General features: G+C 57.0%; 1 protein-coding gene across 2 annotated transcripts in view; it reads left to right on the top strand.

Annotated features, from left to right (window-relative positions):
• Nucleotides 1-14,135, top strand: part of Adgrb1 (adhesion G protein-coupled receptor B1) — a 69,949-nt gene that overhangs the window by 39,724 nt on the left and 16,090 nt on the right. For both annotated transcript variants that reach the window (XM_050145326.1, XM_050145325.1), the window contains 4 exons: nucleotides 5,144-5,285; nucleotides 10,984-11,087; nucleotides 12,634-12,736; nucleotides 13,356-13,506. In XM_050145326.1, the coding sequence (XP_050001283.1) occupies nucleotides 5,144-5,285; nucleotides 10,984-11,087; nucleotides 12,634-12,736; nucleotides 13,356-13,506 (500 nt within the window). The remainder of the gene's footprint in view (nucleotides 1-5,143; nucleotides 5,286-10,983; nucleotides 11,088-12,633; nucleotides 12,737-13,355; nucleotides 13,507-14,135) is intronic.

The following is a 14,135-nucleotide window of genomic DNA, read 5'->3' as shown; positions in this document are numbered from 1 at the left end:
CAGCTTCATAGTTAAGGGCACCAGAGCACAGGATTTCGGAAGCCTAGGCCAGGACTAGAGTCTCAGAAACAGGTCAGGAGGGGTGCCAACCAAGCAGCAGGATTGAGTGGCCAGACAGAGGTCGGACACAGGAGTCTGGCCCTCACAGGAAGAGCAGACAGAGAACTTGGGCATTCGAGCAGGCCTTCCAGAGGCGGCAGCATCTGTCTCAGTGCAGAGTGAGAAGTCGGTAGGTGGGGCAGGGAAATGGGCACTCCTAATGGAGGAAGTGTGACTAAACAGGCGGGCTCTGGGGTGGCGATGGATCAGGGAGTTGATTTCTGGGGTGCAGGTTGACATTGGCTCATTAAGGAACTCCAAGGCACAGTTGAGATAGTCTTAGCTGCAGAGGCTTCAGCCCCACCCCTGCCCAGAACCTAAGATCCCCCACTGGGGTGCGCTGTGCCCACTCCTGGCTGTTTTATACTGTGTGGGTGGATACCCTATGAGTCACTCATACTGGGGTGTGAATTAGCCCATCAGATCCAAGGGGACCCCGACAGGCACAGTCCTATAATAGCACCTGCTCGTGGGCTGGCGGGAGGCATCACGATCCAGTGAGGGCCCTGGCTCTCGGTATGTGGGAGGTGGGCTCCTTGCTCTCTCGGCATACTGTCCCCTCATGTTCCTCGAACACACAGGCCCTGCAGGCTTTATCAGTCTCCGAACAAGTACAGGTGACTGCATACCAGGAGAACAGGGCTAGAAGCTGAGTGTGTGGCCAGCTGCAGGGTGCAGGGCTATCCTCTCGGTGGTCCACCTCTTTTGGGCACTGCTGGAGATGCCTGGCAGGGGTTGCTGGGCAGTCAACTAGTAATGGCTTTCTTGGACCACCATCCCTGAGACCTGGGGATAGGGTTGTGACCCTGCTCTTGGAGCTGAGGGTAAAATCACTAAGAGTTGTGACTGCTTCCAGGTTTAGGGAGAACTAGACAGCCTAAGTATGGCTGAGATCGGTGCCCGTCTCCAGTGGTCCTGTGTGACTGTGGGGAGCAGTACGGCCTTGGATTTGAGTGAGGGCAGAGCCTGGGGAAAGTTCTTTGGGCAGAGGTTGAATGGTGTGGGGGCAGGTGGAGAGCTGAGCTGAGGCTAAGCTGGGATGCAGGAGCCAGGTGGTGGTGGCTCCCAGCAGGTTCCCATGGGGGCCAGGCCAACAGGAGGCTGCTGGGGCAGGTGAGTTACAACAGGTGCAGGCAGGGATGGGGAAGTGGACACAGTTCCCGCAGACGGAATAAGTGAGTGGTAGCCACAGAGCCTTCATCCTCCCTGCCTGCCATACTTGCCTGGGGTCTGTACTGGGTATCCTACCCTGCAGATACGCCTGCAAGGCAGGGGATGACCGGGGTCCGTCAGGACCTGTGCTTGGGGTAGAGGAAGTTGAATCAGGCCAGGGGGATCATCAGAAGTGGAGTGATGGGACAGAGACTTGTCTCCACATATGTGCTGGCATGTGTATCATTGGGCATCTGGGCAGGAGCTAAATATAATTTCCATGATAGGGAAAGGTCATTAGTAGCGTGTAGAGAGATGGCCAGTGTCCAGACCTGGGGTGCTGGGACTGGAGGCCCTTCCCTCGGCCCTGTCTGAGGGTTGCAGGCCTCCACTTTCAGGAAGGGGTTCCTTGTTAGTACCCCAGACCCTTGCTACTCTGTGTTCAGGAAGGTGTTATTGACCCAGCCCCTTCCCTAGGCTTGGATCTGTTGCCAGGACATGGGGGCAGGTGTGACTAGCCCAGATTCTTTAGCTCTGGTCCAGGATAGGGACCTGGCTGGGTGACCTAAATCACGTTTCTGAAGCTCAGAAGAGAGGTGGCAGTAGCCACTGTGGGAGCAGTAGGCAAGTAAGCAAGCAAGGAATGTCTGTGTGTGCTGCCATTGAGAATAGACAGCCCTGCAGCAGGATGTCCTGCAGTCAGACTGGGGGAAGAACTTCCAAATCTTAGGCATTGGGAACTGAGTATGAGAAGATTGCTCACATTTTGTGAAAGGGAGGCTGAGGGTTCACCCCCACACACACCTTCAACATGTGGGGTGTCAAAGGTACAGGTGAGTGTCCACTCAGTTGGGCAGACACACTTAAGCTGAAATGGCTAAGGTACAGGGCTTCAAGGATGGCTCCATGGCTTCTCAGACTTAGCTCTCCTCCTGGCTTGGGGTCAGTTAGGATTCCAGGTTGCTGAAAGAGCCTGATCAGATCTGCATTCGGCCAGGGTTCAGATGGGGACGGCTGGGGGTTAGCAGTAGAGAAGAACTGGAATCTAGGCCCCGCTGCCATCTTGCTGTGTGGTCAGCTGTACCCACAGCTCCTTTTTAGTGTCTACAAAGCTGACCTGAGGCTGTGGAATAGAATGGAAGATGAAACACACAGGCGCCTCAGAGCAGAGCGGAAGCTGGGGAGGGAGGTGAGGAGAGGACCTGTCCCTGGGCTGCACGTGGGGTGCCCACGATACTCCTAACACACGTGGCACTTGACTGGAGGGGTGGGCAGGCAGAGGCGGGCCCGTATGGTAGTCTGGGCAGCTTACAGAGGCCAGCTCTGCCCTGGCTGGCTGGCTGGCTGGCTGGCTGGCTGGCTGGCTGGCTGGTTCTCCGGGCCTTCTCTGCTCTCCACAGCCTGGGACTGGAGAGTCTGGTCCTGGTGACCCTCAGCTGGGTAAGGCAGCAGCCGCTCCTCCCCTGCCCCTGGGAGGCTAAGCTAATTGATGCCACAGCAGAGGTTCTGGGCAGCACTGGCTCTCAGGCTGGCGGTCTTCCAGGTGGTGACCAGCAGCTGTCAGCCTGGCGCCCTGTGGACCTGACTTGGGCTTCTGGGAAACTGCCAGGCTGCCAGCCCAACTCTTGTCACCCTGTCTCAGGGTGCTGTCCCCTGAAGCCTTCCCAGCAATCGTCAGGCAGGTAGGATAGTTGAGAGCTCTATGTCCTGCTTTAGAGAGAAGTCACATGGCCAACAACATGGCCAGGCCAGTGGTGGCACGCAGGCCCAGCACACAGGGCTTTCCTGGAATGTGTGTGCGCTGATGACATTTGTTAGTCTGTGTCTGATCTGTCGTTTGTGGCATGGGACTGCCCCTGTTCCACCCCTAGCCTTGTGGGAGGGTACAGTCAACCCGGACTCCATGGTTCCTGACCTGGAGTGGGCATGGAGGGAGATGGGCAGAGGCTTGTCTGGATCTTAGAAACCTCTGGGGATAGCACAGAATCTGGGGTACTGTTCAGAGAAAGGGTCTTTCTGAGAAACCCACATTCCCTTCTTTCCCTGTCCCCTTTGTATCTTAGCTCCTTTCCCGTAGTCTTCCTCAGTGGGGAAAATGTGGTTTTGCCCTGGGCTATAATCTGGGGGTGTGTAGTGTGAGGTATGCCAGGTGGCAGGCTGGGGAAAGGCTACCAGAACAATAGGTTCTTGGAGTTGGTACTGTGGCTGCCCTTTGGGGAACCGCAAAGTTCTGATGGGACAGAGTCTCGGGGCTCAAAGGCTTTCCTGAGAGCAAAGATCGTGCAAGAAAGGAACCTTTCCTTGGCCAATTTCTACTTTGTATTCTTCTCTTTTTGTGGGAAAAGAGGGCCCTTGGCATTCTGGTGACCTGCACCTCAGAGTGAGCTAACAAGCGTAGGGGATGGAGAAGGGGAGTCACACAGCTTAGAACACTGATGCTCCGGAGCTAGCCCCTGACCTAAGACAGGCTTCTCTGGAGTAATTATTTCTGAGGAACAAAGGGACCCTGAGGGAGATGCAGATGCAGATGCTGAGGGTCCTGTCTCCATCGACCTGACTCACTGAGTTGCTGTGGAGAAGGGAAAGGAAGTAAGGCATCATCAGAAATTAAAGGAGGGCTCAGGTTCCTGACATGCTGTGATTGCCAAGCATGCATTTCAGCCAGGCACTGAGTTGTGCAGAGACAGGGAAACTGAGGCAAGGGGATGAAAGCAACCGTGCTCCGGCAAGTAGGAAGCAGCTGATTCGGACCCAGGTATCTGGCTAGTCTTTCGGTTCTTAGCACGCATGTGTTGGTCAGGGCTGTGCACAGGACAGCTCTCCAATACCACCAGGGAAAGAAGCCAGACAGAAAGAAAACCCACTTACAGTGTAGATAGTCAGGTCCATTCTCGTCTGTAAAGCCTCCGCTGGCACTGTGGAGGTGGCCTGGACGAGGCATCAGGCCATATCGTCCTGGCTGGGAAGGGAAACTACAGCCTGAAGGCTTCCTGGGTGCAGAGAGGACCTCTGGGTCGCCTTCCAAAGCCTTGGGCTGGGAAGGGTTCAAGAGACCACTCCCACCTGGCACTTTAGTAAGCTTGAATCCTGGGGTGCTTCTGGGACAGGAACAGAACTGAGTCACAGAAAGGTGCCTCCCGGCACTTCCTGCAGGGCAAGCTCAGCCCCAGGGCGACAGGGTGAAGGATGGAAACTGACAACTTTCTGAACAGGGAGTGTCTAGCTGGTAGGTCCCAGGGGAATATGGCTCAGTGGCGATAGAAAGGGGAAGAGGGGGTATTTGCCGGAACCCTTCAGATCCTGATGTGCCCAGAACATAGCTAGCACTTTGCTTTACTGAAATGGGGCCAGTGGAGGCCTGGAGGCAGCAGGAGGGGCCAGGGTCAGCGCACAGAGGGAAGTTTCCAGCGGCGGGCCGGCTCCCTGCAGGGAGAGCTGCGCTAGTCCGGGACTGGAGCGGCAGACACCCTGGCGGCCTGGCCTGGAGGAGGCTGCCGCGCGGGATGGAGCCGTCCCAAGGTCACCAGCTCCGAAGAGCCCCGGGCTTTGGGGCTGGGGTGCTCCGGGGCGGCCCCTCGCGCGCCTCCGCGCCAGAGCCTCGGGCTCGCGCGGTCTCTGCCGGGCAGGCTGGCGGGCGGGGCGGGCGGGGCGGCCGGGCCTCGGGCCAGCTCCCGCCTCCCTCCCGCCGCTCCCGCGGGCCGCGCTCCCGCGGGCCGCGCTCCGCGTCTCCAGCGCGCGGCAGGCGGTGCAGAGCGCGGCCATGGGCGCCGGGGCGGCGGGTCCCGGCGGCGGGGCGGGCGCGCGGCGGGCGCAGGTGCGGGCCGGGCCGGGCCGGGAGGGCGCGGGGCCCGCGCGCCGCCGCTGACGCTGTCTCCCGTCCCGCCGCCCGCAGACCCTCCTCCTCCGCCCCCCCGCAGCTCGGGCCCTGGTCTTGGCGCGGCTGCCGCACGGTGCCCCTCGACGCCCTCCGGACGCGCTGCCTCTGTGACCGGCTCTCCACCTTCGCCATCTTAGCCCAGCTCAGCGCCGACGCGGTGAGACCCGGGCGGTGGGGGGCAAGGGGCGCGGGCGGGGACGGACGGGCGGGCGGGCGGGCGGAAGGCGCAGGGCCCGGCCCCCCAAGGGGTCCCAGCGTAAGGCAGCCACGGTAGCCCGTTGAAGTCTTGGAGAGGGTGAGTGGGAGCGTGGTGGGCGGCAGTGTGGAGTTAGAGACCCCCAGGAAGTGACTGTCAAGTGGGCCCAGTCTCCACTCTCCTTGGAGGCCTGGGCCTTGGAGACCTCAGAACTGGGGCTAGGAGGTGGGCCTGTGGACCCCTTCGCTTCCCTTGCCAGAGAACAAGGGGAAGAAGAGCTCCTCATACAGCGCTTCTGCCTGCCCCCGCCCCAGTGGAGCTCGGGCTGCGGAGGTGGCTGTGTCCCCAGGCAGGGTTCTGGGGGTGGCTGAGGCTGCTGGGCCTGGCCCAAGTCCCTAGACAGGCCCCATGGTCTCAGGGGCCTCCTTTTTTGTTCCTGTGATTCTTGTGGGGGCTGCTGGTTTCTATGGTGACAGCATCTCAGGCCAGCTTGCTGTTTGGGGCTCTGGGTGCTGGCCGAGCCCTCTAAATTGGTGGGCTTTGCTGTCTTACAGCCTCAAGAAGGCCAGGAGAGTGGGGAGTAGGGGCTGGAGCTCTGGAGTTCCTGAGCCAGACTGGCCCAGGAAAGGAAAGAGCCAGGGTCTGAGCTCTGGCCCCCAGCCCAGCCCTGTTGTGCAAGGGGCCTGGGGCTAGAATAAAGGATTCTGAAGAGAGGGCTTGGCTCTCCTTGATGTGGGCAAACAGATCTTGGCCCTCTCAGAGTTCAGACTCCATGTAGACGAAGCTCAGGACCTCAGAATGCTTGGCCACCCACCCCCTTATTCTCTGGAAAGTAAGGAAGGCACACTGTCAGCTGGGGTCACAATGGGGAAGGGGTCAGAACCATAGGGAGGGACCTCAGTTCCTTACTACCAAACTCCTTTTGGGCAGTCATGGAATCTGAGGTCAAGAAGGGCCAGCTCCAGGTCCTAGGGTGAGTTTGGGATCTTAGTACTGGCCCTTTGTGCCCTCCAACTGGGCAGCTCCTTCCGTGGGACTGCCTGCCTTGTGTTGGCAAGGCAATGGGCAAGGTGAGGAGCCACCCTAGAAACTCCCTTCAAGAGGTGACTTCTGTATAGATGGCCAATGCATGACCATTCCAGGGTTCCTAGAGGCTGGCCTGGGCAGCATAGGTCCAGCCTAGTTTCCTATGCTGCACACTTTAGGACATGGAGGCAGAACCAGGACAGAGGGAATGGCAGAGGCCATGTCCCCACTTCCTTTCTCCAAGCCCTGGCTTAGGCTATGGGAGGTCAGCGTGGTAGACTGGAGAAAGGAGCTTGCTCCTTCCACACAACACAGCATGATCCTGGACTGGCCTTCTGTCTGTTCATCCCCATTTTCCTTAAAAACGAGGGGGCCCTTTGCCCTTAGGGAAGAGCACAGTTGTTGGGAGCTGAAACCCAAGAGCATCTGTAACCGGGCGTGATGCTCCTGACCCTGGGAGCGAGCAGAGTGGTTTGGGTGTGGGGGCCTCGCAGGTCGAACTGACCATGACAGGTGACTGGGATAGGGAGAATGAGGCCACCCTGAGGGGGAGGGGTGGGTGGACTGCCCCAGCTCTGCTTTGTGTGGCAGGCATCCATGGATGCCCTGGGGCTTCTAGTATCAGGTTAGTGGTCACAGAACAGTGTCTCCGCAGGGTGTTGTTTCAGAGCTCCGTCTCTGTAGTCCAGATAAGGCAGTAGATGCTGAGTTCAGAGCCAGGCAGTACCTCCTGGGGCCTTTTCCCTCTCTAGTATGATGAGATAGGATCTGACCTGCCTCACTGCAGGGCTCCACCAAAGGCAGCCTATCTTGGTTCAGTGTGGGGCTTGAGGGAGGGGACTGGGAGGTGTGGCTTCTGCTTACCTCCTCCCCGAACCCCTCTTGGTCTTTCTCTCCTTCCCACCTGACCCATACTGGCTATCCTGGGGTTGATACCCCACTTAAGATGCTGAGAGAAAGGGGACCAGAACTTGAGAGAGTACTCCTGTCAGGGTGATCCTGGTTTCTAGCTAGCTTGCTTGGCCTCTGCTGACATTTGAGTGCCCAGGGCTGGGGACTTGGGCAGACCTTGGTGGTGCCCTGCAGTGCTGGGTCCTTGCTCACATGGCAAAGTAAGCAAACAGGAGGCGAGGAGGCTGTGGAGGGGGGCAGAAGCAGCCAGCAGCCTCTTTCCCGAAGGCAGCGTCTAGAAGGAGTATGTAAAGAGGGGGTTTAGAGTGAGGTCTGAGGGGTCCACAGGGGTTCACTAGCCTAGCTTGGGGTAGGAGGTCATAGCCATCCCGTTTAGGTGAGAAAGGCATAGAGATACCAGTGATATGGGGAGGTGAGAGAGGCACAGGGGCAAGGACAGGAGAGTTAAGGTAGGCAAGAGGGGTGTTGGGGGGTTGGGTGGCACTCAGCTTCCTACCAACAGAAGGAAACTCGGGAAGGACAGGGAAGAGAATAGCAGTGGAGACATGAGACCCTGGAAGGGACAAGCAAAGGACAAAGCTGTCCAGCTTCAGAGAGGTGGCCAGGGCTGAGTTAAGTGGCTGCAGAGAGAATCAGGTGGTCCTCTCCCTGGCCGACAGGGCTGGACCAGCTAGTTGGAAGCATAGGTAGAGACAACATACCTGAGACATGGTGGCTCAGGGGACTCTTGTCTAAAGGACTCGAAGCGGAGGTAGAGTGAGTGGCACCCAAAGCTGGGGTCGCAAACTGGTCAAGGCATGATACGAGCGAGACAGACCTGAGAGCCAGGAGCTGGCCGGGAGCCAGGGTGTGGGCGCAGATGCTGCTGGGATGCGGCTGTGGGAGGTGAGTAACTGCTCTGAGTCACACCTGTGAGTGGGATGCACCACCTGCCTGAGCTTTGTGGATGGACTAGGCGATGTGTTTATGGTGCCCGATACAGCCTGGCCGTAGTAAACAGAATGTGAGGCCAGTCGCTGGTTGGCGTTGCTTCTGGGACGTGCCTCAGACTTAGCTGGTAGTGGACCAGGCCATAGTCTTGTGTGTGAGTAACCAATATTGCTATCAGTGAGCCCCTAGCTCAGGACTTAGTATGTCACCAGGATCAGGGCTCAGCGTGTGACCAGGATGAGTAGGGTCAGGACCCAGGTACTGTGGGGTCAGATATCAGAGCATAACCAGGATTTCACTCAGAGTATGGGCAGGGACAGGGTACAGAGCCTGACCAGCGTCAGGGCTCAGAGTGTAACCAGGATCGGGGTTCAGTGTGAGTAGGGTCAGGATTTAGAGTGTAGCCAGGATCGAGGCTCAGTGTGTGTCTAGGATTGTGGCTCAGCCTGTGACTAGAATCAGGGCTTAGTGTATGCATGGTCAGAGCTCAACTTGTGACCAGGGTCCGGACTCGATATGTAACCATGGCCCAAGCTGATATCTGTACTCAGAACGTGCCCTAGATCAAGAAGCAGAGTGGGACTATGGCTGGGACCAAGACTTAGTGTGTGTTAGTGGCGAGGTGCGATTAAGCTTAGTCTCCCTGGTGGGGTTAGTTTGTGGGTACTCGGGAGCTGTAGACAACAGTGCACAGAACAGGAGGAAGCCAGCATTGCAGGACAGAAGCGACTCTTGAGGAGGTGTGTAGACCACATGGAGACTCAGAGTAGGGAATTCATGGGGTGCAAATTGGCAGCAACTGTGGGAAGTGCAACCAAGGCAACCCCTTGGTGAGGTGGGCAACCATTATCCAGAGTGCCCAAGGGAAAGTGATAGGCAGAGAACCAGAGGCCGGTTCAGATGGAATGTTCCGAGGGTTTCTAGATGGCGACTTCTTAGATAAAAGAAAGCCAGTAGTATGAAGGTCAGAGGGACAGTGCTGGGTTTTGGGAACAACCTGTGCAAAGGCCCTGAGGCATGCCGAGCTTGGCCTTGGAGCTGGCCTCCCACAGTGGGCCAGCTTCCTCCTGCCTCCTCTCTAGGATTTGGGGCCTGTTTCTTGTCCTTGGGGTCTCTAGTCAGACCCTCCTAATAAGACCTGGCATTCTCTTAACACGTCTGCTTCAGAGATTGCTGCTGCTCCCCACCCTCCTAATGTGCAGAGCTGAGGCTGTCATGAGTGACCCTGAGCCAATTGGGAGGAGCAAGCAGGCTAGGGGTGTCTGACAGCTGCCAGACCTAATGAGGGCAGACAAGGCAGATGGCCATAGAGGTCGAAAGTGGAGTCAGTCATGGCATGGGTGTGAGCCACTTGCTCAGTTAGCTGTGACTTTCCCAGAGCTCTGGAATATTTGTTAGCTACTCCCCCTCACCTGTCCCTGTCACCTAGCCTCCTCTCAGTTTGGACCCAGGTTCTCCATTGGTAAAGCTAAGTGCAAAAGGACCGTGATCCTAGAGGGCTCACGCCTGGAGGATGGTGCCCACCAGTTCACTGTAGGGGTACAGTGCTGTCCACAATTGCTCTTCACATTTATAGCTAGAAACTTTTGAGGTTGCATAGACGCATGGCTGGTCACCCAGGTCTCCTGCAAGGCCCAGAGGCCTGGGGTAATTAGAGGGGCCTGCTACTTCATACGATAGGAGTTGGGCCTCTCTCCAGAGTAGGCTTGGCTGGAGCATAGGTACCTAGCATATACAAAGAGTGGGCTTGGTGTTAGGGCCAGGGCAACTCGTGGTAGGCAGCACGAGTCTGCCTGCTTGTGCCAGGGGTATGTGGGTCTGTATATGTATCGGGTAGGTGGGTGTCTGTGGATGTGCCAAGCATGTGGCCTATGTCACCCTGTGGGTAGAGCCTAGTTAGGTCAGCCCAGACCTGTTTTCATTCTGGAAGAGGGAAAGGAAGGTGGCAGGAGGAGCTGTGGGTGGTACAGAGGTTCTGCTAATGCCCCTATGACCTATGACCTGAGGCGCTGCCTGGCTTATGGTGTGAGCCATGGACTGTGTCATCATCTGTCCTGAACATTCCCTTGTGTGAGCAGGGCAAGCCTGCTGCCTCTGGGTTGTGCTGGGCCTGTGGTAGAGAATGGTGGTGTCCATGGGCCCTGACCTGTACTAGGATGAGCGAGATCAGAATAACCAAGGCCCCAGTCTTGTGGAGGTGGGAAGTGAGTTTGGGGAACAGGGAATCCCAGGTGCAAAGACTCTGAGGTAGAAAATAGGCATCTCAGTGACCTTTGCAACAGACTGGGGGCACTGAGCCAAGCAGGGAGGGGGTGGCCAAAATATGAGGTGAATCATGGTACTTGCAAGAGCCGGGGCTGGGGAGAAAAAAAGAGGCGCTTTGGTGGGGCAATGAAAAGTAAAGCTGTGGGAGGAACATTGGGCTGGATGGCCATAGAGCTGGGGGTGTTGGCTGGCTGCCCAGTTAGATACAGTGGGAGCTGGGGGTGGCACCAGTCTGTGCCTCCCTCACCATACCTGTGATGTGGTGTGAACCCTTCCGGAATTAAGGGACTGTGACATGAAGGAGGGAGGTGAGGGCTACTTTCAGGCATGGCCTATGACTGTCATTACATTGGGGAAGGTTTGTTCTCAGCGAGGGACAAGAACTGCTCTTAGGAACAGCCCAGCAGAGGAAGTCAGAGAACTGGGGTGGGAGGTCACAAGACCCTGGGGATACAGGGGGCCATGGTCAGACCTCTGTTCGCCAGTCATGGGTCCTGTCTCACTCCCTGTCTTCCCTGCTGCCCAGAACATGGATAAGGCGACCGTGCCATCCGTGACGCTCATCGTGGGCTGTGGCGTGTCCTCCCTCACCCTGCTCATGCTGGTCATCATCTACGTGTCTGTATGGAGGTGGGTGCCTGCTCCAGAGCCTGAAGATCCAGCCCTCCCTTGCTCCCTTGTACCATCCACTCTTGACCATGCTGCCCGTGTTCCCAGTCAGGGTTCCTGATTGCTGTGTCACTCATGGGCCACAGAAAAGGGATGGGGTGGGGAGCATGTTGAACATACAGATCCTTTTTCCTACTGTCACCTGGCTACACCTTTTGGTAGACACTAACTCCGAGCCCAGGCCCCAGCTGGACACACAGAACAGTTTTCCTTTGGTTACTTGAAGTCTTCTGGCTACCCACTATCCCCGTGTACCCTCATACCTGGACCTACAAATTCCCCGGGGTCAGAAATAACTTCCTGCACCAGGCTACCAGCAAGGACTCCCTGTGTCCACCTCAGGCCCTGTCAGGCCCTGTCAGGCTATGGGGTGGTACAACCTGTTTAAATCTCAGGCAAACTATGGGTATAAGAGGATTGCATAGTTTGAATTCTCTTAATGTCTGAGCCATTAGGAGCCCACTCAGGTCACAGATGTGTCTAGGCAATACCCCCAACCAGTAGGTATATGTAACCATGGGTATGTGCCAATGGGGTGGCTCTCTCCCTGCTTACCAGCATCTAGCCCCTCCCAGCAGTTTGCAGTGAGGTTTATTCAAGGTCATTGTACACAGAGCTGTTCTCGGGCTCCCCATGTGATGGCTGGCCCCCGCGACTGGCTATTCCAATTCTCTACCCTGTGTGATGGTAGCCGATAATCGAAACTGATGTGCCAGCCTCTGCCTGCAGTCAGGCAGCAAGGGATCGATGTGACCAGTGGGAGAGGGGCCGTCTGTGCAGCCTCCAGCACCAGCTGCCCTCTTCTCTCTTCCCAAAGACAGAGCATCCAGATCCTTTCTGTAGGACTCCTGCTTAGCAGGCCTTCAGGATCTGACAGCATCTAGAGCTTGGAGCTCAGAGGCTGAACTCAGCTCTGACCTGGAGAGAAGGCTATTTGGTGTTACAGCACCTCCCTCAGTGAGCACTGATGGCATCACTGTGCCCTGTGAGCTGCAGACAGGGACTGTTCTGATGGCTGGTTAGGGAGCAGGGGCCAGATTAAATAAGCATTGTGCCTACACCAAGCATGTCAAGCCCCAGGGCTTGCTGAGGTTGGGTCTCATTTCCCAATGGCTGGTGATGGTTCATGGTGCTGATGATTAATGATGACGATGGCAGTGATGGAGGCCATGGTTGTGGTTGTGATGGCCAAAGTGATGGTGTTACTGTTGATGACAGTAGTGGGGATGGTTATGATGGTGGTGGTAGTGCTATTGATGCTGATGGTGATCGTGGTAGTAATGGTGATGAAGGTTATGTTGCCATTGGCTGATGGTTATCGTAGTGGCAGTACTGGTGGTGATGATGGTGGTAATGATAGGGATAGCGATGATGATGATGGTGATGGCGGCAGTGGTGATGATAGAGGCAGTGATTTCAGGGAGGAATTGGAACACTATTTCTTGGATAGGCCACATGACCTTGATCCCTGCTAGGTGCTGACCTCAGGCCCTGACCCCTCTCACAGGTACATTCGCTCAGAGCGGTCCGTCATCCTCATCAACTTCTGCCTGTCCATCATCTCTTCTAACGCTCTCATCCTCATTGGGCAGACCCAGACCCGCAACAAGGTAGGCAACCTCTTGTCCAGCCCTGCAGAGCCTTGTGTTTCCGGGTGTGATGAAGATGCCCCGCACCCTGGCCAGCTGTGAGCTGGGCAGCTCGGTGTGAGAGCCCTCTGTTGACCCTTCCTAGGACCCCTGCCTCGCTCCCACCCTGTGATCTCCGTACCCTGTCCTGCAAATGTGACCCAGAGGCTAGGCTTTGGGAGGGATCTTCATGGGCTACCCTAATGTATTGGAGATGGAAAGAAGGCCTGGCCTAGACATTGCTGTGCTCCGTGGTAGAAACTCATAATCACAGCGGGCTCGCCTGTAATTCAATGTGGGTCTGAGGGTGTGACTCCCCTGACCCTCGGGCCTCAGTTTTTTCCCTGCTGAGGGATAGGCCTGACTGGAGTTTCTCAGTGGGCCCCTGACCCCAGTTTGCTGGCAGCTGGGGGAGGAGGATTAGCATCTAGTCCACGCTTTAAGTTTCAGTGGTCCATCTCAGGGGGGAGACCAGGTTGCTTCCTGCCCAGGATCTCGGCTGGTCTCAAAGTCACTTCTCCCAGCTGTTGCCACATGCTCATAGGGGATGGGTGAGAGCCAGCGAGCACCTGCCCAGTCCCCTTGGCCCCTGCCTGCCCAGGTTGTGTGCACGCTGGTGGCTGCCTTCCTGCACTTCTTCTTCCTGTCCTCCTTCTGCTGGGTGCTCACCGAGGCCTGGCAGTCATACATGGCCGTGACTGGCCGCCTACGGAGCCGGCTCGTCCGCAAGCGCTTTCTCTGCCTGGGCTGGGGTGAGCAGGGCAGTTGGGGTCGGGAGGTGAGGGTGGACTGTGGCCAGGACCGTTGGGGTATAGATCAGCAGCTGGGAATGAGGGCGGGTAGTGAGCCGGGCTTAGTGGCCAGGAGGGAGGGCAAACAGCTCGGGAGAGGATGGGCAGTGGGCGGGCATTAGTGGCCATTAGTGAGGGCAGACAGCTCAGGAGAGGGTGGGCAGTGGGCTGGGGTAAGCAAAGCATCAGGGTATGGGCAGCTTGAGTAGGATGATGGGCTATCTCTGTTCTTGGCGTTCTTGTACTGGCCTTCTACTTATTCCTACCGCTCCTAGAATCTCCATTTGCCACACTGGCTTCTCCCTTTGGGCCTCCAATCCTTTATAAGATTGCCGGAAAATGCAGCCCAGCCATGCCCATTAACATTCAGATGATAAATCACAGTGCACTGTAGCCTGTACTGGGGACATATGCTCTGAAAATGGTCCCCTTTTCCTATGAGACTGATCAGTAGCAGGCCGCATCTCGCCCTCCAGTCTGCACTCCTGCAGCATTCTCCCAGCCCTCACCATCCGACCCTGTCCACCTATTTCCTGTAGCGATGCCCTCATTGCTTCCCTCTTGCTGCTTGCCCTATGTGGGCAAGGGAT

The sequence above is a fragment of the Alexandromys fortis genome, unplaced genomic scaffold (genome assembly GCF_014885135.2).
Source record: "Alexandromys fortis isolate MF-2015 unplaced genomic scaffold, M_Fortis_MF-2015_v1.1 scaffold_2_1_26212458, whole genome shotgun sequence".
Taxonomy (NCBI): domain Eukaryota; kingdom Metazoa; phylum Chordata; class Mammalia; order Rodentia; family Cricetidae; genus Alexandromys; species Alexandromys fortis.
The sequence above is the reverse complement of the archived record's forward strand: the minus strand, read 5'-3'. Positions and strand labels throughout refer to the sequence as shown.